Source organism: Carassius gibelio, chromosome B14 (assembly GCF_023724105.1).
Source record: "Carassius gibelio isolate Cgi1373 ecotype wild population from Czech Republic chromosome B14, carGib1.2-hapl.c, whole genome shotgun sequence".
Classification (NCBI taxonomy): domain Eukaryota; kingdom Metazoa; phylum Chordata; class Actinopteri; order Cypriniformes; family Cyprinidae; genus Carassius; species Carassius gibelio.
Window position 1 is genome coordinate 10,053,450 of NC_068409.1, and position 26,534 is coordinate 10,079,983.

At 36.5% G+C, this 26,534-nt stretch overlaps 2 protein-coding genes across 3 annotated transcripts in view; one reads left to right on the plus strand and one right to left on the minus strand.

The window, feature by feature from the left end:
- LOC127971196 (protein INSYN2B-like) lies at window positions 1-26,529 on the plus strand. Of its 2 annotated transcripts, none has more exons than XM_052574035.1 (4): window positions 1-1,195; window positions 12,145-13,690; window positions 16,153-16,227; window positions 22,691-26,529. In XM_052574035.1, the coding sequence occupies exons 2-4, from the start codon at window positions 12,345-12,347 to the stop codon at window positions 22,857-22,859; spliced, it is 1,590 nt and encodes a 529-aa protein (XP_052429995.1). In that variant the 5' UTR covers window positions 1-1,195; window positions 12,145-12,344; the 3' UTR covers window positions 22,860-26,529. The 2 variants fall into 2 exon arrangements, with proteins under 2 accessions (XP_052429995.1, XP_052429996.1); XM_052574036.1 differs by lacking the exon at window positions 22,691-26,529 and adding an exon at window positions 16,540-18,248.
- Window positions 1-26,534, minus strand: part of LOC127971195 (dedicator of cytokinesis protein 2) — a 97,826-nt gene that overhangs the window by 20,947 nt on the left and 50,345 nt on the right. The window lies entirely within an intron of this gene.

The following is a 26,534-nucleotide window of genomic DNA, read 5'->3' on the forward strand; positions in this document are numbered from 1 at the left end:
CCAGCTCCACTTCAGATCAAATTAAAATAAGCTTTAGTGAGAGCAAACCGCACGACCTTCCTTCATCCTGTGTTTTACATATCACACACACACACACTACAAGGGACATGTCCCTTTGTTGTTTTTATGTAAGGCTAATAGCAATGACTGCAGACCAACAATATTGATAAAACTTCAATGTTTTGTATTTTATAGATGTTTTTTTTTTTTTTAAAGAATGGTAAAAACTTTAAAATTCACATTTCCTATCAAAGACACCCATAGATTTTGTGAGATTACGATAATATTATAATTTATATTTTTAATTAGTTTTTTTCTTATTTCTTATTTGTTCATTTCAAGATTATTTTTATTTTTTTCTCGTTTGTTTGAGCCTTATACAGAAACAGAGACTCAACCAATGGTGTGAGTTTGGGGGCGGGACTTTCTATTTATCCAACCAATGACAGGTGAGATGAGTGTCTCAGAAAGATGTTTGAAAAAGGTGTTTTGGTACCAGTGCCACAGATAAGATGCACAATACTTGTATTCCTCATTTCAACAGGCCTTTTTTAAACTGAACCTAAACTGAAACCTCTTTTGATTGTAAAGTGTGTCAGTGCATCCTTCTTTACAGCAAATAACACCAGCTGTCTATTCTGCTAAACATTCAGACATACTAGTAATAATAATATATCATGGGGGGGACGGGACTATTTTTAAAACCAAGCATTATGTTTTCTAACAAAACACACAAATTTGCAAACTGCAAACACTCCTTTGACCCTAAATCTTGAACACGTTTGGACAGTGTGTGTGTGTGTGTGTGTGTCCAGACCTCCTATCAGCAACTAATGTGACCAAACAGGAGGGGGAAACCAGGACACACAGCGGGATTAAAACACACACACACATGCACACACACAGAGAGAGAGGGAGAGAGAGAGAGAGAGAGAGAGAGAGAGGGAGGAGATACGAGACGCTCAGTTCACCAGTAGATGGAAAGAGAGACAGATGTGCTCGTGAGAGAGAGAGACAGATCATAAACACAGACAAGAGAAAATCACACAGACGGATGTAAGAAAGAAGAACAGAAACACACGGAGGAGTCCGATCTCACAGGAATATAGGAGAAACAGAACGAGAGAAAGAGAGAGATGAAGAGATGCAGAGATGAAGAACAGTCCGTTCACCTACACAACACTCTGTGATGAAGGTCAGTAACCGAGTTAATCATCTAATGAAATATTACAACAACGCTCAAGTCATTAGCGTACATCTAAAACATTCATTCAATTTCATTTCAATATTTTCAATTTATTGTTACATTTTTTTATTTAATTTTTAACATTTAAAATAATTTCTTTTTTATTATTATTATTTAATTTATGTGTGTGAAGTGGTTTTGAGTTCAAATAAAAATATACTAAAAAGCGCCTTGGTTCTAACATGGTGCTTTCGACCTGCACCATGGTCATACCATAAAAGTATCAAAGTATCATAATGATACAATGATTTTTGGACTTGTATCATGGTAATGTTTTGATATTCTCTGTAGTACTTTACAGAATCAAATATACACCATAGTGAAATATCATTCAGTATCATGGTTTACACCAAAACACCAGAGTTGCCATCTGACAACATCATTTTACCATGGGACTGCAATATTTCTGTAAGGGTCTCTGGTTGCTAAAATCGCTCATAATGCCTGCGTGTATTTAATCATCAATAACACAGAGCAAGTTTAATGAAAGTATTGTAAACACAACACTGGGATCTGTGTGTGTGTGTTATATAACAACAGGTATCTAATACCCATCTGTTACTGAGACCTCTGATTAAATAATATGTGTGTTGTAAAATGTGTTTGTGCATAAGTGTGTGTGTTTTTGGCATGCGTGTAGGTGGTGCTTTTAAATGTGTACATGTGCCTTTATGTATTTGAGTGTGAGTTGTGTGTACATGCAAAAAAAAAAAATTCTATAAGGCCAAAATAACATTTTAAATAATAATAAAAAATACATAGTTAAGATCCAAAAAATATATTTTCAAGATGTACGTGTATGTGTTCTTTCTAAATGCAAATGCATTGACTCGCACATGTTGTTCCAAATGTGTGTGACATTCTTTCTTCTGTGGAACACAAAAGAGGATATTTTGAAGAATATCTGGAGACAAACAAGACTCTCACTGCACTGTAAAAAGTGGCAACCCAAAATGATAACATCTAAATCAAGTGGTTTTATTCAAGTATATGTATATATGTATGTATATATATATATATATATATATATATATATATATATATATATATATATATATATATAATTTACCAACAAAACTTAATTTTTTTGTAAAAGGATGTTACTCCTTGTTTCAGAACAATCAGAGTACATTCATTAAGTAACATCTCCATGTTGCAATATGATAAAATGGATCGTTTCCATTCCCATTTTCTCTAACGTTTGCAATAACCAAGACGTTTTTTTTTTAAACATTTTAAAACATTTTAAAAATATATTTGAAACATCTGGAAAAAAAATATTTTGATTTTAATTTAAATTACCTTTGCAAATTTAAAGCAGGTTGCAAAGCAACTGCAGGTTACTACTATTTACTGAGCACTGAGATGTGTGTGTTTTTTATATCCTCTTTTACGTTTAATAGAAAAAAAAGTCTGATTTGGAAAGATATGAGGTGAATAAACAACAAAATTGTTGGGAAAAGGGTGAACTATGTATTCAACTATTTGCATTACGTTAATTTAAATCAAATTTACTTAATTTATAGATTATTTAAGACGTCCCTGAATGCCCCTCATAGAGAAGTTTTGACATATTTATATCACTTCTGGCAACAAATGAGTTCCTAAACTAGCATGTGTGTGTGTGAGAGAGAGAGAGACTCAGAACAAGAGTGTGTCGAAATTGATTTCACGCTAAAGAAATCTAAACACAGATAAAAACATTGAGAAACAGTGAGACACAGACACTTGAACACAAGTAAGTGAAGATAAGAGAGGAAAGACAGAAAGAAGGACAGACCGACAGTGAGAGATAAACACCAGAGAGAGGGATGGACAAAAGACAAGAAAACAGACAGTGACAGCAAAAGAAAGAGGAGAAAAGACAAATGAACAGAAAGACAGGAGACAGACGGGTATTTAAGAGAGACAGGCCTGAACCTCTGAATGAGGTGAATCTGCAGACATCTGTCAAGATGATGTCCAGCTCATATTTCACCTCAGAATGGAAAAGGAATGAATAAGAAATGTCTGACATGATGAAATTAAGGCTAGTTTTAACTTCTTTTTTTTTTGCATTGCATTGCATTGCATTGCATTACTCTTTATTACTTTTTTATTACTTTTTAATAATTAAATAAGTAGTTATTTACATTTACATCTCATTACCATAATGGACAGCAATCCATTCTTAATTTAAACATTAATTATTATTATAATTATTTTACATATTGTAAAATATTTTTGTATTGATATATCTTTTTGAATGAATGAATGAATGAATGAATGACTAACAGGTCAAGAAGTTTGAAACCATATCAAAAGTCTGGGCTCTGAAGATTTTTTTAAAGAAATGAATACTTTTATTCAACAAAGGTGCATTAAATGTATCAAAAGTGACAGAAAAGACATTTATAATGTTCTAAAAGATTTATATTTTTAAATAAATGCTGTTCTTTTGAACTTTCAAAGAATCTTTGAAAACATAAAAAAGGATCATGTGACACTAAAGACTGAAGTGATGATGCTGAAAATTCAGCTTTGCATCAGAGGAATAAATTACATTTTAAAATATATTCACATGAAAAACTGTTATTTTGAATTGTAATTAATATTTCATAATATAACTGTACTTTTGATCCAAAAAATGTATAAATATGTGAAAATACAGCCTTAGAGAGAATAAGAGAATTCCTTCGACCACATTAAAAAAATCTTACCGACCTAAAACGTTTGTGCAGTAATGTATATACATAATTTAATATTTTATAATGCCGATAAAATCTAATGAGAATCATCATTGACAATAATGATAATAATAAAACCCACAAGTGAAATGTCTGAATACATTACAGTAATGAGATTTTGGGTTATTAATGGTCCTAAAAACAGACTAATATATTATTTTCCTTCGATTTCGGGATGAAATGTGACCTGGACGTGACTGTGTGATTTACTCAGAGAAGAGGGTATAAAATGAAAAGATTTTGAGAAAACAGGTGAGGTGAAGACACAAACATCAGCATGTCTCTTGGGACATTTGTGTCCTTCTGAAGACAAATACACACTCTCTCTCAAACAGGTTTTTTAATTTATTTATTTATTTTTAAATCTGTTTTCTTTTTAAGCTGATAAATCTTTTTAGCTACCCTGATACTCTCACAGGCGCAAACACACACATGTCTGATTGCTAAACACATTTGTCACAAGACCAGTTCTAAACACACACAAGTTCAGCAGAGTGCTTTGAGACTCAATTAAATCATCTTTACATGTGCTTTTGTTGGTTTAGTAGCGTTGTTTAATAAGTCAAGTATCCTACTATTTCAACAAACCTCTTGAACTCAGTGTTAAAGTTCAGTGCTCCAACCTCCCTTACCATTGTAACTACCACCCAAAACAACCTAGCAATCTTCAAATGAAGCCATATCAACAACCTGGAAACCAAGCAAAACACCAAAGCAGTGACCCAGAACAGCCTAACAACACTCAAACCAAGCAACCCTCCAGTGGCCAAGCAATTAGTGTTAAGTTTGTGTCCTGTATCCAAATACATTTAAGTTATTATCATATTTAGTCAACCTTGCCCTGTTTTTGTTGTGTTTTAGTCGACTAAATGTCTGAGCATTTTAGTGGATAAAATCTTAGCCACATTTAAAACAACAGTGGTCGAGTAAGTGCATTTATTCAGCAAACACAATCGCAAAACAAAAAAGTCAAGATCTCATGACAGAACACAGACTGGCTGAATGACACTTTCATTTAAGCCAAGCATCTCACATGGAGATCGCTAAACTTCAGCTTTCTTGTTTGTCTGTGTTATCATATTATCATCAGAGCTTCCTCAACGAAGGTCGGGTGTCTGAGCATGGTTTCAATTACTAAGCAAAACACTTGGGCAGAAAATGTATCCTTTTAAAAAAGAAGCGTCTTATTTGGGGGATTTGAACTCTTGATATCTGGCAACTGCACAAATGGAAGCTCATGTATTAGAAGCATGTACGGCAGTCTGTAATAATATTTTAAAAGAGATTTCTGTATAGTTTTTATCTGTTGAAATACATTTTATTCTCGTCTTTTGTTGTCAACAATATTGCATGCTGATATAGTCACAGTTATCTTTTATGGACCTCGGCATCAACTTGCTTTAGTCATGGAAAAACATTTTCATTATAGTTTTCATTAACAAAATTAACACTACTAGCAACTCCATGGCAAACACCCAAAACACTCCAGCAGCCAGTGCAAACAACCAAGCAACCTACTAAAAATGCCATAGCAACTCTCTGGCAAACACCAGAACATTTGCAACCCCCTAACAATCCCCCTTCTAACAATACACAAGCAACTCCATGGCAACACCCAGAACACCCCAGCAACTCCCTGGCAACCATGAATAAAAACCTTTCAACCCATATAACAGTGCCCTAGCAACTCCCTGGCAACCACCCAGAACACACTTGCAAATCCCTGGCAACCACAAAGAACAGCCAAACAACTCTTCTGACAGTGCACTAGCAACTCCCTGACAACCACTCAGAATGCCATAGAAACATCCAACTAATAATATTAAAGCAACTTCCTGACAACTACCTAAAATAAATTAGCAACATTCTAACAATGCACAAGTTACTCCCTGGCAACCACAAAGAACAACCCAGCAACTCTCTAAAAGTGTTTCAGCAACCATCCCGAGCAACCTAGCAACCCTCCCTAGAAACTCCCTGGCAAACAAAAAGAACAACCTAACAACCCTTCTAACAGTGCCCTAGCAACTCCCTGACAACCACCTAGAACACACTAGCAATCAGCCCTAAACAATCTAGAAATCCCCTAACAAAAACCCTCGACATTCCCTGGCAACCACAAAGAACAACCTAGCAACTCCCCTTCTAACAGTGCACTAGCAACTCCCTGACAACCATTCAGAATGCCATAGAAACATCCTACTTACTAGCATCGCAAACTCCCTAACAACTACCCAAAACAAATAAACAACATTCCAACAATGCACTTGCAACTCCCTGGCAACCACAAAGAATAACCTAACAACCCTTTCTAACAGTTTCCTAGCAACTCCCAGCCAACCACAAAAAACAACTCTCTAGTGTTTCAGCAAAAACCTAGCAACCCCCAACAGTGCCCTATAATCTCATCAGTCCCATACCTATAACAAATGATGTAGAAAGTCCCTGGCAACCACAAAGAACAACCTAACAACCCTTCTAACGGTGCCCTAGCAACTCCCTGGCAACCACCAGAACACACTAGAAATCAGCTAACTGAACCCAACCGAAACAACCCCTAACAAATACCATAGCAACACAATGGTAACCACCCAGAAACCATAGAAACCACATTACAACATGCTAAAACCACTAAGAACATCTTGGCAACCACACAGATATGTCCTGGCAACTGCCACAGCGTTCTGATAAATGTACACCAATGAGCTACAACTATACATTGAATACTTTGGTATTACCATCATATCATGTAAAAAAAACTGTTATACTGTGGTACTCTGAGGTATTTGGAGTTAGTGAGTGCTGAGTAAAGTATATGTCAGTATGCACTGAGAAACACCACATTCAAGCCATTACACACACTACATGCACCTGTGTGTGTGTGTGTTTGAGTGTGTGTGTGTGTGTGAGTGCAGTGGTTCATCCATTAGGTTTCCCTGTGTGTGTGTGTGTGTGTGTGTGTGTGTGTGTGTGTGTGTGTGTGTGTGTGTGAGAGAGTTATGTGTGTAATATAACTGGTAGCGTTTTCCTCTTTCTGTGTGTCTCAGAGGTGCTGTACGCTCTGACTGGTTAATATTGTATGTCAGAGGCTTAAACACACTCGTGTGTATCTCACTTTGTAACATCTCCCAGAGCTTCGTTCAGTTCGACGCTCTGAATGACCTCATACCACTGCAAAGCATGAACTGCCAGCCAAACCTATCTAATCATCACAAAAAGAAGTTAAAAAGACCACATTTGATGTAACTGTTGTTATTGGAATATTGGAAAAAGGAGTCCGATTTCTTCAAATCTCATTAGATCCCACCGAAAGCAGTTAAAGGCTCCGGATAATGAACAGACGACTGTCTGCTGGGAGTCACTGCACAGAATAAAGACAGACTTTACAAACTACATCTTTCATTCAAGCGGACACACCAGATCCATCTCCACTCACTCTATATGCTCATCCTGCCTGCTGTTGGTTGTTTTGATTCATTTCTGTGCACACAGGGTTCAAAATAAACACCCGTGAATGACATTTGCTTATAAAAATTCAGCTCTGTTGAGTAAATAAAATGGAATTACCAACTAGCTGACCATTCAGTGAAGCAATGAACATCATGAATACAGTTAAATCTCAATACCTTCAGGACTACATTCACAATATACAACACGGACTTGAGCTGCTCGCTGTTTTAATGAAACTGTTAACTCATAATAGAAATATTAAATGCATATATTTTCATGAAAACCTTATTTTATGAATCAAATTGACTGGTGTCCTTCTCCACTACATGGTCTAGCGTTAAGATAAAGGTAAACTCAGAATTAAAATGAAATTCAGTTTTTGTTTTAATGCAATTTAGCTATAAAAGCAAAGAAAACCATTTTGAAAATAGTTGTAAAAGCTTTATAAGCTTTTAGTTTTAAAAGCTTTAAGATTTATATTCTGAAAGAATGATAGATGAACAAAACAACAATATATATTAAACAGACAGACAAACAGACAGACAGGTAGACAGATAGATAGACAAGATAGATAGATAGACAGATAGATAGATAGATAGATAGATAGATAGATAGATAGATAGATAGATAGATAGATAGATAGATAGATAGATAGATAGATAGATTTAATTTCCCAGAACGCATCACCTGTGTTGAATTTCCCTGAATTATTATTCAGTAAATTACTCTTCCTGTCATTCCAGTTCAGCTCCCTAATGCAAAATATATCAGGCAAAATATGGTTTTATGTCTGAGAGTAAATATTTATGGCCAGTAAACTTACTTTCTTTGCTCCAGTGGCAGGTTTGACAAAAGCATAATTTTTGGAAGGTGTGTGTGTGTGCGTGTGTGTTTTCAGGACAGTGCGATGACGGGACGCTGCATCTGCGTCTCCTGAATATCGATCGCCGCACACAGAGATGCCAGACAGTATTTGATAAAGTGTGTGTGCATGTGTGTGTGTGTGTGTGTGTGTGTGTGTGTGTGAATGATGACACAAGAGAGGCTCAGAAAGACTAAATCAAAGTCAGGTGTAACTGAGTGTGAAAGAGAAGAGAGAAGAGGAGTGCAGGGCTCGACCGGAGCTGAAGAAGAGATCAACAGAGACTCTCAGTGTGTCTCTGTGTGTGTGTGTGGGTGTGTGTGTGTGTGTGTGTGTGTCTGTGTCTTTGTGTGTGTGTCTGTGTGTGTGTGTGTGTGTGTGTGTGTCTGTGTGTGTGTGTGTGTGTGTGTGTGTGTGTGTGTGTGTATGTGTGTGTGTGTGTGTGTGTGTGTTTGTGTGCACCTGGAGAATGGAAGGATGAAAGTGGTACATCTAACTGTGTGCTGATGAACCATATCGAGGATCAACAAGAAACCTCAAGAACACAATGCTCAAGTTCACGTGCGTGTGTGTGTGTGTGTGTGTAGAGACAAGGTGACCTTACAGAACAGCACTGTGGCTGTAGCATGATGTACAAACTATAATATCTTAAACTACACTGGGAAAAAAAAAACTATTTCAGTCTTTCTGCTTCAAAATTACTTGTTGTTTCTTTGTAATACATTTTGAAATTTACTAGCAGTGTGAAATGTAAAAAAACATGGTTATATCTAGTATAAGGGTATACAGAACTCTTTGTTAATGACTGATAATGAATCCAAAAGCACACTATGGTATTACCACAGTACTTTAATCTGAGGTCAAAAGTGTCAAATCCAGCAGATCAATGAATCTAAATTCTTCTAAACAGCCCACACTCCCTCTCCAGAGGATTCAGAGACGCAGACATGAAAGACGAGAGGAGGAGATTCGGCTTCGGATGTCTCTAATAGTTTGTTAAAATATAAATAATCCTAATGAACACAATCTCTGGGATGCTCTAAGAAATGCAAATATTCAGTCAAATATTCCAAACTAACTTCAATTACTCCCATAATTAAACACATCGACACTTTGTTCCTCATTATGCCTGTTGTATGTGTGTGTGTGTGTGTGTGTGTGTGTGTGCATGAAATAAATGAGAAGTGTTGTATTATAATGTTCATCTGTTATAGGCTAATGGGGATCACACTCACACACACACAGCACTTTGCACAATGATAACAAATCAAATACACTATTATTTACAGTTTTAAAAAAAAATTCAAAATAGGATCAGAAAGCATTTAATAAGAATATTCTGCATTTTTACTTTCAAATTTCACATTTAACTTATGAAAAAATGTAAATAAAAATGTGTTACTTGTTCCTTTTTAAATTGTGAAGAAAAAAAAATTTCTCAGTTAAAATTATTTCTACAGATTCTACACCTTTTTTCAGTGTAACTAATTTCCAACTTTTATGAAAAGTAGGTCACTTTAAAAGGATCTAATGTCTGTCTAATAAGGGTTATTCTGGAGTGTCCCTCTTCTAACTAATCTATAATGGCTTTTCATAAGCGGTTTTGGATTTAAGAGTAACTTTTAAATCATTAAGTCATATAAGGTCTGTGGTTAATGTTATTTCAAGAGACTTTTGAATTACACCTCATTTCAGAAGCGATTTATCATGCATATAAATGTACATTATTATGGCATGAGTTACAATCTATCAAACTTTTTTTATAAGCACAAACATTTTAAAATGTACATTGGAGTTCTTGAAAATGTTATAGAAAAAAATTCCTGAACTATAACACTATTATAAATTTAATAAAAAAGTGATTAAGTTGATTTTTTTTGTATTTTCCATTTTGTTTTCATTTTAGTTAAAGGTTTAGGAATTTTTATGCCGTGTTTTTATCATTTTTAGTAGTTCTGCGTTTTTTCTGTCTGTCTGTCCATTTTAGTTATTCAAGTTAAACTATATTAAAATAAGAAATGTTGCCCTGACAACTGTTATTTTAATTTATTTACTTAATTTATATATTATTTCAGTTAACGACTACTTTATTTCAAGTAACTAAACTGTTTTTTATTACTTACTATAATAACCCTGAGGCTAAAAACCTCCTTTCACTGACCATTTGCTGCTAATTAATTAATTAATACATTCATTCATTCATTCGTAGTGTTTAAACTCTGGCCTGTTTTGTTCCCCATTCGTAGAAAGTGATCGTAACACACACACGCAGTGTTTGGGTCAGAGGAGATGGGCAGCTTTGAGACTGTCTCATAAAAGAAAAGAAGCTTAACAGAACACAAGATATGAACTACAAGACACAGAGAGCTTATCAAAGAGCAAAAGAAAGGAGGGAGAACACTTAAGACGAGGAGGAGATTACAGAGGAATAAAGTGATAATAATAGGCCCTTCCGGAAGAGAGCCAGTGAGAGAGAGCGAGACTTTAATCAGCTGCATGTGACATATGGGGGATTTTGTAAACCCTCATTAATATTCGTAATAGTCGTGATGGGTTATTGGAGTCTCTGAGCATAAGATTGACATGAACTTTAAGAATGTCTCTCTGGTTTCTCCTGTTGACTAGCATTCTTGATTACAGACACACGTGTGAGAAAGTAACTCGGCTGTGCTGTGGTGCTTCTAACATCTTTTTATTTAGTTTTGCTGTTTTAAAAAAACAAGCATCAAGTTGCTTGTCATTAACTTTTTGAATGAATTGTTTGAAAATGTAAATACAGTTTCCTAACTGGACCATTTAATATGAGCATTTATTTCTCTTTCTTTCTTTCTTTCTTTCTTTCAAATGTATTTATTTGTCATTAATTTCTGCAAGTTCCATAAATGTCTTTTTTAAATGCAAAAAGACTTTTCAAAGCTTGCTTAATTTTATTGAATTGGTTCATTTGGATGGTATATTTAAACAAACATTTCAAAATTAATTAATTGATTCATTTGTTACCTCCGTTATTCACACTGGTTTCACACAGTTTGTTTTGTTTTTGTTTTTTTTCTCTCTCTGTTTAAACACTGTTAATAATGTGCACTCAGTAATTTTTTGCTTGACTTGCACTAGATCAAATGACCTTGACATACAAAACTGCATGAATGCATGACTAATCAAAAACTATATTTACATTTTCAAATTATGAAAAATTATTCAGTTAGCCATGATTTATTTATTCTGTGAAAAAACTAAATCCAATAACAGAAAAAGATAAATTGAATAGTGCTACAGTCTATTATTATTATGTGTTTTTCAAATTACTTTTTCACTTCAATCAAGAAAACTTTTATAATGATTGTAAAATTACTGAGTGCACCTTTACACACCACCTTGAGATTGAGATATTCTTGCTATTGCACAAGATAAATACTAATCTGAATTAAATCATCTGATAACAGCCTCTTAAATAGTTTCAATGCAATAAGCTACCTTTGTTTTTATTTTATTTTATTTTTTTGTTAGTACAGATCAAGAGTGCAGCTTTAAAGGGAAATTAAAAGGGACAGTGCATGAAAAATGTCTCTCATCATTTTCTCACCATGAAATTGTAACAACCCTGAGTTTCTTTCTTCTGCTGAGCACAAAAAAAAGACACTTTGAAGAGTGTTGGTGATTAAACAACTGACTGTATGACTATGAATGACTTTCATAGTACTTCTATACGGTGTAAATCAATGGCTACAGTAAACTGTTTGGATCCCAACATTCTTCAAAATATATTCTTTTGTGGGTAAACTATCCCTTTAATGAATTTAAATTCAGAGTAGCACATGCACAGTCTAATATATTTTACACACATATTTCTTCTTCCTCAGACAGGCAAACAATGAATTTGAAGACTTTGACTGGATTGATGACAAGACGGATGTGAAAACGGATTTCTGACCAATGCGATCATTTCTAATGCTGTGGAATACAACTTCCCCAAACACATACCTGTAGATAGTATGCTTATAAACGAAGGCCACATCCCCTCCAGCTCCTCGTCAGGGGGCTGAGACAATCAGACGAGGTCATGGGCCGACGGGCAGCTGACACATCCAATGCGGTGCCGGCACTGGAGGTGCCTCTAGCTGGTGGTCGGGCTGTCCTGTCTCAGAAATGGGGCGCTTTGTGCAGCGTTGGCGTCCAAACATCGCCGGGTCTCCGCTCGCTTCCCTCAATGAAGAAGAGGACTCAAACTGTCAGTACGGCCAATGGACCGACTGCCGAAACAATGTCGCTAGACCGGGTGAGACGTTGTGAAGTCAACGGGAGTCTTGTCGACAAGACAGTATCCAGGAACCATGTGGCACAGGACAGGACGTCCCAGGAAAGCGATGTGTATTGTCAAATCAAAGCAAATCCAAACCAATCTGGACTAAGAGGGAGTTTAAAAAGAACCCCTCGGTATGTTAACGGAAGTATTGTTGCGCCAGAGGTGGTGGGTGGAGTTTGTAGTGAAGGGGCGGAGTCTGAGGAAGCAAGGCAGCAGAGTCAAACAATGATACGTGAATGTAGGCGGGGTCAGTCGCTGAAAGGGGAGGCAGCCAGGCCAGCCACCTGCTCGTACAACACGCCCCCTCGCCCATGTCGCATGATGACATTATCTCCCAGACTTTGCGCCAGCTGTGGGCGGAGACAATCTCAAGCCCCACCCTGCATGGCGCCTGCTTGTCGCAAACGAGCTGCCAGTCAGGTTCAAGCAAGCATGACTCTTCCGACACCACCGAGGAAAAGCTGTTCGCCTCGCTTGCAGAAAAGAAACTCAACGGTTGGACAGCCAACGTATGCGCAAATTCCGAATCACATTTTGCAAAATGCATGCTCCACCCCTTCACAATCCAACAAAAAAGATGCGCAAACAGAGACATCGACACAGTTTGAAAAACCCAATAATGACTCGACGACACACAAAACGCAACACACGCAAACACGAGTCAAAACAGAATCAACCGCACAACATGCACCACAAGATGCAAAGGACAAGTGTGCGACTACGCAAACACACAAATCTCCCATGTCTAAACCGATTGGCTGTGAGTCCCAAGCCACACCCACTCCTCCACCCAAGAAAGACTTGAAACCAATACAGGTCAAAAGTAAACCAGCACCTCCAGAGCTTCTGATTAGCTCAGGGACGGAGCCTAAACCACAAACCCCGCCTCCTCCTCCATCAGAACCTAAAAATGAGACGGAAACGGACTCTAAAGACACCCACCCACCTGCAACAGACAATATCCCACAATGCAAAGGTGCACCTGGCGTTCTACATGGACTGCTGCAAAATGTAGAAGAAAATCTGCTGTATAATCAGGAAAAGATCAAAGTTCTTCTCAATGTCATTCAGGATCTGGAGAAGAACAAAGCAATGAGTGAAGGGTAAGTGAGAGTGAGAGATTAGGCTATGGAGTTCATGAAAGCGTGTTTGATTTGTGATTCCACACTTCCATCATCCCATAATTCCCCTGGTAACTGATGCATCCTGCGGCAACACCTTGAGAATCTCAATCATCAATGGGACATCGACCACAAACTCTCTCTATCTCTCTCGCTCTCTCTCTGATGGCTTACTTTCTCATCGCCACTGCTACACCTCCTAACGCATTTACACCCTCTCTTAATCTCTTATGAGTTTCCCTCTCTTTTTTCTCCTCCATCCACACACACACAGTTTCATCAGAACTCTGCTTTGATTTAAACCTCAGCTCTGTCAAGATCGATCAGGAAAGTGACTGTGTTGTATGTTTTCAAGTGCTCATTTTCATTACATATTCAAAGACATTCAATAGAGGTCTGTATGCCTGTGGGATTCCCGCTGGACAAAATTTCTGAAAAACTCTCAAGTTTCTACAAGTGCATCTCAATAAATTAGAATGTCTTGGAAAAGTTAATTTATTTTAGTAATTCAATTCAAATTGTGAAACTCATATATTAAATAAATTCAGGGCACACAGACTGAAGTTGGTTCTTTTAAATGTGATGATTTTGGTTCACATTTAACAAAAACCCACCAATTCACTATCTCAACAAATTAGAATACTTCATAAGACCAATAAAAATAAAAAATAAAAATAAAACATTTTTAGTGAACTGTTGGCCTTCTGGAAAGTATGTTCATTTACTGTAGATGTATTCAATACTTGGTAGCTGCTCCTGTTGCTTTAATTACTTCCTCAATTCAGCATGGCATGGAGGTGATCAGTTTGTAGCACTGCTGAGGTGGTGTGGAAGCCCAGGTTTCTTTGACAGTGGCCTTCAGCTCATTTAGCTGCATTTTTTGGTCTCTTGTTTCTCATCTTGCTCTTGACAATACTCCATAGATTCTCTATGGGGTTCAGGTCTGGTGAGTTTGCTGGCCAGTCAAGCACACTAACACCACGGTCATTTAACCAACTTTTGGTGCTTTTGGCAGTGTGGGTAGGTGCCAAATTCTGCTGGAAAATGAAATCAGCATCTTCAAAAAGCTGGTCAGCAGAAGGAAGCATGAAGTAAAGGGGTGAGGTGACTTTGGTTTTCAAAAAACAAACAATGGGTCAAAACCAGCAGATGACATTGCACAACAAATCATCACAGACTGTGGAAATTAACACTGGACTTCAAGCAACCTGGGCTATGAGCTTCTCCACCCTTCCTCCAGACTCTAGGACCTGGGTTTCCAAATGAAATACAACACTTGCTCTCATTTGAAAAGAGGACTTTGGATCACTGGGCAACAGTCCAGTTCTTCTTCTCCTTAGCCCAGGTAAGATGCCTCTGACATTGTCTTTGGTTCAGGAATGGCTTAAAAGGAATACGACAACTGTAGAAAGTTGTGTGGTTGCTCTTGATGACTTGACCCCAGCCTCAGTCTATTCCTTGTGAAGTTCACTCAAATTCTTGAAATGATTTTGCTTGGCAATCCTCATAAGTTCTCTCAGTTGGTTGTGCATCTTTTTCTTCCACACTTTTTCATTACACTCAACTTTCTGTTAACATGCTTGGATACAGCACTCTGTGAACAGTCAGCTTCTTTGGCAATGAATGTTTGTGGCTTACCCTCGTTGTGAAGGGTGTCGATGATTATTTTCTGGACAAAGGTCAGATCAGCAGTCTTCTCCATGATTGCGTAGCCTAGTGAACCAAACTGAGAGACCATATTGAAGGCTGAGGAAACCTTTGCAGGTGTTTTGAGTTGATTAGCTGATTGGCATGTCACCATATTCTGATTTGTTGATATAGTGAATTGGTGGGTTTTTGTTAAATGTAAGCCAAAATCATCACAATTAATAGAACCAAAGACTTAAACTACTTCAGTCTGTGTGCATTGTATTTATTTAATACACAAGTTTCACAATTTGAGTTGAATTACTGTTGAACTAAACACAGCATACAATAAGAGTGTCTCTTGTGGCTATTGAAAAGAAGACTCTTCTTTGTACAGTAATACCTGGAAATAAGTAACAAATAAAAATGCAGACGTGTAGGAATAAACTTGTGGATGGAAATGGGACGGAAAAGCACAGACCTCTAATTCTTTGTGTGAAACACATGCTTAAAGTGTGTGTGTGTGTGTGTGTTTTTGTGACATATCAGGACACAACTCTGTATAATGACGTAGGTATGACACAAGTATTACAAGCAGAGGGTGACTTATGAGGACATAACCCATGTCCCCACTTTTCAAAATGCTTATAAACCATACAGAATGAGTTTTTTTGAGAAAGTAAAAATGTACAAAGTTTCCTGTGAGGGTTAGGGTTAGGTGTAGGGTTGGTGTAGCGGATAGGATATACTTTTCACAAAAACAAATGAGTGCGTGTGTGTGTGTGTGTGTAGGTCTTCATACTTTCTTGTTTTTTCAGGCGTTGTTCTTACAGAACAGGTCAGGACATCAACAACTGTTCAACCTGCCAGAAAACAGCCTGCATTATATACAGGTAAACATCACCCCAGCAGTCCACTTAGGTCTATCATGTCACATTTTAGCTTTTTCGACCGTTTTCCTCCCTGTCCAAGACTTACAATTAAACAGGCTGATTCTGCTACTGTACTGTATGCAAATGACCTCTGCTGTGAACATTCACAACAGATACAGTATGAAAACTCAGAACTGATGCAAAATGCTAAAAATATTAACTGCACGACTTTTATCAACATCAAGCATTTCACAGTTCTCAAAGCCCAGCAACAACCACATGCAAAAATGCTAATTTTTTTGTTTTATGTTTTTGCTTTTATCTTGGTTATAGGCTGACAAAACCTCAGTTTACACGGTGACTCTTCAGACTTTCAGAAACAGCGCTCGATGCTGCACAGAGAGCATTAGCGGGTGTCACACAGGACACGCTGTGCTAAAAAACAGGTTGACAGTGACTGAACAGAGCAGAACACAGGAGTCTATAAGCCATGTTAAAAATGCTAAATGCAGAAAAGAATCTCATGCAGAGAGATCCGTCTGATGCATATGTACTGTACATAGTATAGATCATCTATAGTTTGTTGAAGGCATGTAGTAGATTGTGTGTGACAGGTTTATCAGCAACATTTTGTTTGGCCTTATTTGTGTAACTGATACAGTAGGCTTCATAGGGTTAAAACACTACTCAAAGGAGCAAGAAAATCCATTTTCCGTGACCCATTTAAAATATTATAAATTGTGCAGAGAGCCACATCTGAATTATGAGTCTTCTGGGGGGCAGAAACAGACATAAATTCACCAAGAGACCATGAGAATGATTTAAGTGTTGCATCAATATCCTACAGCAGAAACATATGAGCATCTACTCTACTCAGATGAAACAGATTTTTTCAGTCTTAATTGGTGTCTCTTGCTAAGAAAACTCAGAAAAAAAGTAGAATTCTTTAAGTAGGCAGTTAAATAGAGTAGAGTGTGTGCTTTTGTAGGTGTGTGATGTATTTATTAGAGTCAGCTGTTTGTGTCTTATAATCAAGGGACATTGAGCTCAAGATCCCTTTCAGCTGTAATGAAGCCCTGAGGGACACACACACACAAACACACATATCAAAAAGCCAGAGAAAACTGTGAACCTGTGCGATATCCCTCCTGTCACACAAACACACACACATTCAGTCAGTGCTATATGAAATTCCCTCGACTCTGTTATCTCTCTTCCTTTCTTTCCTGTTGGGATAAACAGGATAATTATTCCTGTACTATGAAGAGCTAATCACACACTAATACATGTTTCCAGCACTCACACTAAGGTAAAGCCTCGGGAATCAATTAAGAGAGATGGATTTCCTATTGAAGTTAAATCTCATGACAATACATATGAGAAAAGCCAGGAACACACACACACACATACAAAGGTTCTGTTCCAAATACTTTCAAGCTGCTTTGCTGTCTACATAGGCAACTTCCTTCTAAGGCAGCATCTGAAGTGAATGATTCGGAGCACACTAAATAAGCAGAAACTCTGTGTCTTATAAATAGTGCTCCTCATATGAAATGCACAGTAGGCTTGACAAGTTCCTTTAATCTGCTCGAACATACATGTGTGCATTTATTTGTTCATGCATTTGTGCATTTGATTATGTATACATATATTTGAATAAGCATCCATTTAGTTATATTAATTAATTTGCTTATGAGTTATTGCATTCATTCATTCAAGAGTTTATGTTTTCATTCATTAGTTTATATGCTTATACATTAATCCATCCATTCTTGTGTGCATTCATTTGTTCCTGCATTCATTTATTTGCTTATGCATTCATTCATGTGTTCGGTCATGCATTAATGTCTGTTCATGCATTCAAGCATTCATTTATTAGTTTAAGCATCCAGTTATGTTTTGTGTATGCATTCTTGCAATTGTGCATTCATTTATGCATTTGTTTATGTGTTGATTAATTAGTGTTCATATATTCATTCATGCATTCATTAATTTGATCGCATACATTTGTTCATGCATGAATAAATTTGCTCTTGCATGCATTCCTGTGTACATGCATTTGTTAATGCATTAATTCATTAGTTGATGCATTCTTTAATTTATTTATGCTTTCATTCATGCATTTGTTTATTCATGCATTAATTCATTAGGTTATGCATTCATTCATTAACAGAAGGTGCATTAAAGCTAACTTTTTAACCTTTATAATAAAGATAATGATCCAAAAATCTGAACAGTTTTTACTGTTCCAATATTTTTTTTATTCACAACTGAACTTTTATAGCCTTAATGACTTGGCTCATTTCAAATGCAATAAGCAACATCTGTTAACACTCTGCTCAAGGGTTCATTAAAAAAAGACTGGTACCATATTTTTTAAACCATTTTGATTTTTCTCAAACCATTACATCTAGAATGAAGCCTGAAATGTAAGATTTAATGCACCCTCTATATTGGTCGAGAAAGAAGCATTCCTGCTTGTTCTACTGTGTTGTTGAATCAGATTTTGTACATTTTGTTGTGTTGTGCACTACAGGGCCACCACAGACACAAAACCTCATACTCAAATCACACAAACAATGTATTTGAGACAAAGTAGATCTCCTGTCTGTTTCAGTAAAGACAAGTCAATATCCAAAACTGTTAGTCAGGATTATGCTTTCACATTCAAATTAGCACTAAAGTCAAACAATTAAAGTTTCTTTAACTTATACACCACACTAAAAACTGTACTTTGTAGCCTTCTTTCATGAGTCATCAGTATTTCAACCCCATTTTCCCAGAAGAGTATAACACTTCATTTAAATTGTACAATTCTGTATCTTTTAAAAATTTTGACTCTGGATTTCAAGCCGTCTTTAAGACACCAGAGCAAAAAAATCTAAATCTGTGCAAAAAGAAAAAAAAACACACTTTCCTTTAGGTTTGCCTTCTCAGACAGAGTGTGATTTATAGCACAAGATTTCCTTTGACTCGTGAGTTAGGGAAGATAATATTGATGATTAAGACTTCTCTCCATCTGTAAGAGCAGACTCAAGCTTTGAGTCTTCTGACGGACTGAACTCTCTTTCCTCAAATGATCCGTTCATCACAAATTCTGCTTCCATACTTCTTTATCTCTCTCTTTCTCCATGACTTGATGCCTCGTCCTCAAGGGACGAAGAAAATTTGAGATGGGCTTGTTTATAATGCTCTTTAAAAGACAGAAATGCACACTCTTCTTCAACATTTTCTTTGCCCATGCAAAGCTCAGGTGGCTGCTCAGCAAGCAAACAAATGATCCTCTCAATGAATCATTTATGTCTTTAGCACAAACGTTACAGTATGTGACAAGTTAGACTAATACTTAGAGTTAAAGGTCTCACAAACACAGAGTTCAATCAATAATAATAGCAATGCAAGCACTACTGATGACAAAAACAGCATAATCAATTGCACTGCTAAAAAAAAAAAAAAAAAGTCTGTGAAGATGGTTTTCCTGGTGCACTGATCATATACATGTAAATGTGTCATCTGGATATGCAAATCAGAGACATCACCTAGCAATTTCTAGTGACAAACGACACCCTCTGAAATGACAGCAACACTGAAAAACAGATTTAGAGCCGGCGAAAGCTGTCGAGTATCAAATGCAATACAGAAATAACTAGATTTGCATTTCCTGGAGAAAACAGCAGTGCCTGCACAGCAACTAAAGGAGAGTCTGAGATTAAGGCTTTAGTTCTGCCTGCGAAAATGCTGCATCACAGATGCTTTGCTGCTATTGTGATGCTAAGCATCCTGTTTAATATCAACTGAGCATCAAATGTGTAAATGCAACTCAAGATGGTTGAACAACAGAAGCTTGTTTTTGCCATGCTGATTTTTTATCTCACAATTTGGCCTAGTTTTGCAATTCTAAAAGAGTTCAGAATTGCAAGATATAAAGCCAAAAGATTGACAAATGGCCAATAGCAATAATCAGATGATTTAGAAAAGAAACGCAGTAGCACCATCCCTGTGGAAGGGGTGTATTTTCCATACAGTGTCCTATAACAAGCTGTGGTTGAATAGTCTTTGTTTATCTCCGTCTGTCATTATGGGGTTTGTTAACCTTCAGTATTTCTCTGTCAGTCTGTATTAGTCTCTCATCCTTTTACCTCCATCTTTTGCTCATCGTAGCCTCTGTCTCTCAAACTCACTTAGTTGCTGGGAAATTGCAGGCAGGACTGTGGCTACACTGTAAATAGAGGGCATAACCCTCACACACACATTCTCATGCTGTTAGATTGCAGTCCGATGAAATGGTCAGAATCTCTGTATGTTTCACCGCTGTGATAATAGTTCACGTCAGTGGCCTTGGCTCCAGAAGTATTTGTCTCATTCATTTATGCACTGGGATTTAAAAAAAAGTAATTGTAACGAGTTTTAATCCATGAGCCAAACAAAACAGCTCTGATATAAAGCAACATGATACAAAATGTCATTAAAAAAAAAAAATCCTATATTTAAAAAATGCAAAGATGACAAAAACTGTGTACTGAAACTCAAAAATAACTGAATGATGATTTTTAACGTTTGTGTAAGCAAGAAATAAATAGTTTTTGTTGGCAAGGATGCATCATCAAAAGTAAAAGACATCTATGATGTTATAAAAGATTTCTATTTCAATTAAATGAAGTTCTTTTGAACTTTGTATTGATCAAAATAATCTTGAAAAATATACCATGCATCATGGTTTGCAGAAAAAAAAAGCATCACAACTGTTTTCAACATTCATAATAATAATAAAAATCCTTAAGTGAATCAGCATATTATAGAAGGCAAACTGAAGTAATGAGGCAGAATATTCAGCTTTGATCAATGGAATGAATTTAATTTTATAAAAATATTAACATAGAAAATATTTATTTAAAATTGTAATAATATTTTGCAATTTTATTGTTTTACTGTTTTTTTAATCAAATAAATACAGCTTTGTGAGCAGAAGAGACTTCATTATATGGGGGATCTCTCTTTGACATTATGTTTTTTTTTTGTTTTTTTAAGTCCCAGAGCAGGAGCAGCTGCAATGATTTAACTCCAGAGCTCACAGTCGGTGTCTCTTGAAAGGTTTATATATTATCATTAAAAATCTATCTTTCAATTGAAAAAAAATGAATGAGACTTTTACTTCCAGAACCCGACTGCTGTGCTGTGAAACTTGTTAGAAAGTGAGATAAATGACGAATTTATCAGAAGGAAATAGAGAGAGAGAGAAACAAAGTGAAAGCTTGAAGAATGTTTCTCCATTTATGTGTCTGTTTGTCTTTAGTTTTGTTTGTTATTTTGACACGTCATATTGTCTTAATGTTCATTTCTATGTCCTAATGTATGATCTGCCACTGCAGATGATGAAAAGGGTGTTTTTGTTTTTCTTTCTCTCTTTTATTAGGCACATACTTTATTCTCAAAAACAAGATATATATCAAAACTTTAGTTGTAATTACTGCAAATTATAGAAATTATTCCTTAATAACACAACATCAATATTATCAAAATTTCTATCTTGTTTCCCTATGTTTTAATGCAAATATCCTATATTTTACTACATTTATATTTTTACATTATGACCTTCAAAACAAGAAATGACATTCACAATGCATTTAACTTCTGCTTGTTTTTTTTACTCAGTCGGTGTGCTTTTTCATTTTTCTTATCAAAAAATAAATGTACTCAGGTCATTCAAGATGAAGATGAGTCTGTTTCTTCGTCGGAACAGATTTGGAGAATTTGTAGGAGTATATCACTTGCTCATCAATGGACCCTCTCCAGTGAATGGGTGCCGTCAGAATGAGAGTCCAAACAGCTGATAAAAACATCACAATAATTGACACCATTCCAGTACGCTCCATCTTGTAACTTGAAAAATTGTGTTTGTAAGAAACAAACACATCATTACAATATTTTATGAATCCTTTATCCTTAATATTGCTTCCTTCAGTGAAAAAGTCATCTCTCCTGAATCAGGAGGGAAATATGCACAGATGAAGTCCAAAAACAGTCTAAAACAGTTCCAAACAAACATGTTGGTGAATTTTAATGTGAGAGACAACAGGTAACAAACTTTTTCACTAAAGGAAGCGGTATTATTGTAATGGACTCCTATTTTAGCCAGAATAAACTGTTTAAAGTTTGTTTCTTTGTTTCAACACATAGCTTTTGGCTTTGTAAGACATTATCTGGTGAACTGGAGTGGTGTCGATTACTTGTGGATTATTTTGATGTTTTTATCAGCTGTTTGGACTCACGTTCTGATGGCACCCATTCACTGCAGAGGATCCATTGGTGAGCAAGTGATGCAATGCTATTTCTCTACATCTGTTTAGATTAATAAACAAAATCATGTACATCTTCAATGGTCTGAAGGCGAGTACATTTTTCAGCAAATTTCAGTAATATGTGCATCTCTTTTTTATTTTTACAAATCATTTTCTTTTTCTAATGTTGATTTCTGTATTTCTAGTGTGGAGCACGACTTCCGTGTTCAGGAGGGACGATTACAAAGCATTCTGGAAGCCTTGGATGAAGCAGAATACGATGTTCCTGCCCCCGTCCCAAAGCCCGCATACATGCGCCCTCGGACCAAAAGCCGCGTCAAGAAACTGCGAAAGAAGTGTTTCTGGTGGCTGTAGAGAGCCACCGCCAGCTTAGATTGCCACAGAAATTCATAACTGAGTTTGTTTGCATTCATGGAAAATGCACCAGCATCACCGCTGTGGTTATGATGTTGAAAATCCACACTTATGGACATATATGCTTCATAACACAGTCCAGGATAAAGGATTTGTTAAAAGCAGTACTCTTACCGAACGGATTATGCTTTGAAATAATTGTTACATTGTGACAAACTTCTCAAAGCCACGGCTGAACCAAAAGCTCATCTGGCATCCTGAAAACTTGAGGACCGTTTAAAACCCAAGGATAACCACAAGACCTTGCATCTAACCAGTCAATAAATCCCCTTCATAGTGTCTGACAGAGGCAGAATGCAGTCGATATCTCTCTTTACGCTGATGGACGGAGTTTTATCCTGACGGAGATTCTCTGTCTCATCTCCTCGTCAACGTTCGCTGACCTTTGTGTGTGGATGGCTTTCGTCCCCGACTAATGAATGTCTAGCGCTCTGTGCCCAAACCTAGCAATCTGCCTACCTACACAGCATTTTAAGTAACCGGTAGTTGAGCCCCCCATGCGGAGGCAGCTCTTCAATATAGGCCGTCTCATAAGATGCAACCACACTGCATTGTCCTTAATGGAAAAATCTAAGTTCTTACACCTACTGCTTAAACAAAGAGTTCACCCAAATATTGAAATTTGCTTAAAATGAACTGAATGATTTGGAGATATGTAGCATTACACCACTTGCTCACTAATGGATCCTCTGCAGTGAATGGGTGCCGTCAGAATGAGAGTCCAAACTCTTAGCTGATAAATAATCCACAAGTAATCCACACCACTGCAGTCCATCAACTGAAGGGATACTCCACCCAAAAATGAAAATTTAGTCATTAATCACGTACCCCCATGTCGTTCCAAACAGGTAAAAGCTTTGTTCGTCTTCAGAAGACAATGATATTTTGGATGAAAACCAGGAGGCTTGTGACTGTCCCATTGACTGACAAATAAAATACAATGCCCAGAAAAGGTCCAGAAAAGTATGAAAAGCATCATCAGAATTGTCCATCTGCCATCAGTGGTTCAACCGTAACGTTATGAAGCGACGAGAATACTATTGGAACGTTAATAAAAAAAAAATAACGACTTTATTCAACAGTTCGTTTCCTCTGTGTCTCTCCGTATCACTGTAGCGCCATTTTTGAGAATCGGAGCTGTACGCAGACAGTTTATGCTCTTCTGTGTCAGCCGCGCCACAAGGATATAGTTTCTATGTATATTTACACTTTGATTTGAAAGAAAACAGCGTATCAGTGCACCTCGGCTGACACAGAAGAGCGTAAGCTAAGTAAGTACAGATCAGATTCTCCAAAATGGCACAACAGTGATGCAGAGAGAAACAGAAGAGATGAACTGTTGAATAAAGTTGTTATTTTTGTTTTCTTTGCATACAAAAAGTACTGTAGTCACTTCATAACATTATGGTTGAACCACTGATGGCAGGTGGACTATTCTGAAGATGTCTTTCATACTTTTCTGGACCTTGACAGTGTATTTACTTGGCAGTCTATGGGACAGTCACAAGCCTCCCAGTTTTCATCCAAAATATCATTTTAAATATCAAATCAAATCATATCAAAGCTGTTACTGGTTGGGAACAACATGGAGGTAAGTGATTAATGACAAAATTTTCATTTTGGGTTGGAGTATTCCTTTAATGTCTTGAGAAGTGATTAAGATGTTTTTAACTTCAAACAGTTGCTTTTGTCCAAAATACGAGTCTAGAATCCTTAATAACGCTTCCTCCAGTGAAATAGTCTGTCCAATTGTCCTCTCATGTCAAAATCAACACACATATTTGTTAATAGCTTTGGAAAATTTCCACTTGTAAACAGAACTTGAACTGTGGATATTTCTCTCCTCATTCAGACGGGACTACGTTTTTACTGAAGAAAGCATTATTATGGATTATGCACTCCTATTTTGGCCGGAAGCAACAGTTTGAAGTTAAAAACTTCTTAACAATGGATTAATTTCTTACAAACATGCAGATTTTCACTTGACAAGACATTAATCGGTGGATTGGAGTGGTGTACACTACTTGTGTATTATTGTGATGCTTTTATCAGCTGTTTGCACTCTCATTCTGACGGCACCCATTCACTGCAGAGGATCCATTGGTGAGCAAGTGATATAAGGCTACGTTTCTCCAAATCTGTTCTGATGAAGAAACAAACTCATCTACATCTTGGACATCCTGAAGGTGAGTGCATTTTCTGCAAATTTTCATTTTTAGTGTGAACTATTCCTTTAATTGGAACCAATCAGTTGGAAGCAATCACACACTCTTTTTCAGTAAGGATGCTGCCTATTTAGACAGTAGGCAGCTCACTGGGTGTTGCAACTGACTTTAAATGTATTAAAGAATGAAGTGCAGAATTTAACATTTTATAGTTCTAAAATTCTCAAGTTTCAATGTGGTTCTAAAAGCAAAACAAGATTGAAAGAGTGACTAAAGTGGCTGTTCATACCAAACATTCTTGCATTACATCTCACCATTTTTGTTTGTACATATGATCATAAACATGTAATTTTAAGACACTGTCAAATTAAAAGAAACTTTGTTTTTCAAAAGCCATATCACATTTGGTTCCCTTGGGCCATTTTTAGATGTATGTGAATGACCCTGTGTCTCATCATAATGACCATAATTACTAAATGAGATTCTACTCAGAATTCTTCAGTTTCTCAGAATCAGAAATGATTCATTTCTATGGCAACACTCCATGCCGAAATTACTGCAAATTGCTGCATAACACCAAAATGGCAGCATGTCCAGCTTTACTCATGATGAAAGAAAAAATTATTAATCACTACATTAATTTACTGTACCTCCATATTCTCAGTGATTGTGCATCCTGTAACAATAGTAAAGATAATACATGTCTAGAGACACAGCAGCTGTTGTTTGACTGTAATTGAAGCTGCTGCCAGTTTTAGCCGGAGTTTTCATGAAATGGTGAGTTCCTGACTTGTAATTTGGAAGGTCGACAAAAACATGGGCAGGTTTTACAACTTGGAAACTGGTAATTATGGTAATTTCACCATGACATGAAAGTCCTATTAATGCAACATGGATGCAACCACTAATTTCCTCACAAACACGTAAGACTAAATTTAAAGTGTAAATGTTTGATGTTCTCACAGACATTGTAGCTTTAATGTTTAGATTCATTACACTGATAAATTTCTCTCTATCATTCACATCGTATCTTCTCATATATACAGATGAACACTTTTTGCTTCCTAGAGTACGAACACACATGCTGGTTCAAACGCACGTCTTCCACTCCGTATCTGTCCTCTGTTTATGTCCAGACTTAAAAATATACAGTATATACATATAAACATATAAAATAACAAATATTAAAATCAATGTATTTTTATACGCCGATATGCTAATAGTCTAAGACTACATTTCCCACAATGCACTTCTTCTTCCTCCCTCCACTTGTTTGTAATTGAGATATTTAAGATGACATCAATAAAACTGTGTATTTTAATGCAGTAAATGTTTCTGGTCTGGCATTTGTTTGCTTTAGTAACCAAGTATGAGCCATAACAATAGCGATATTTGACTTTAAAGATAGAAAAGGAGAATGAAAAGAGATGATCTAGTGGTTTTAAACTCA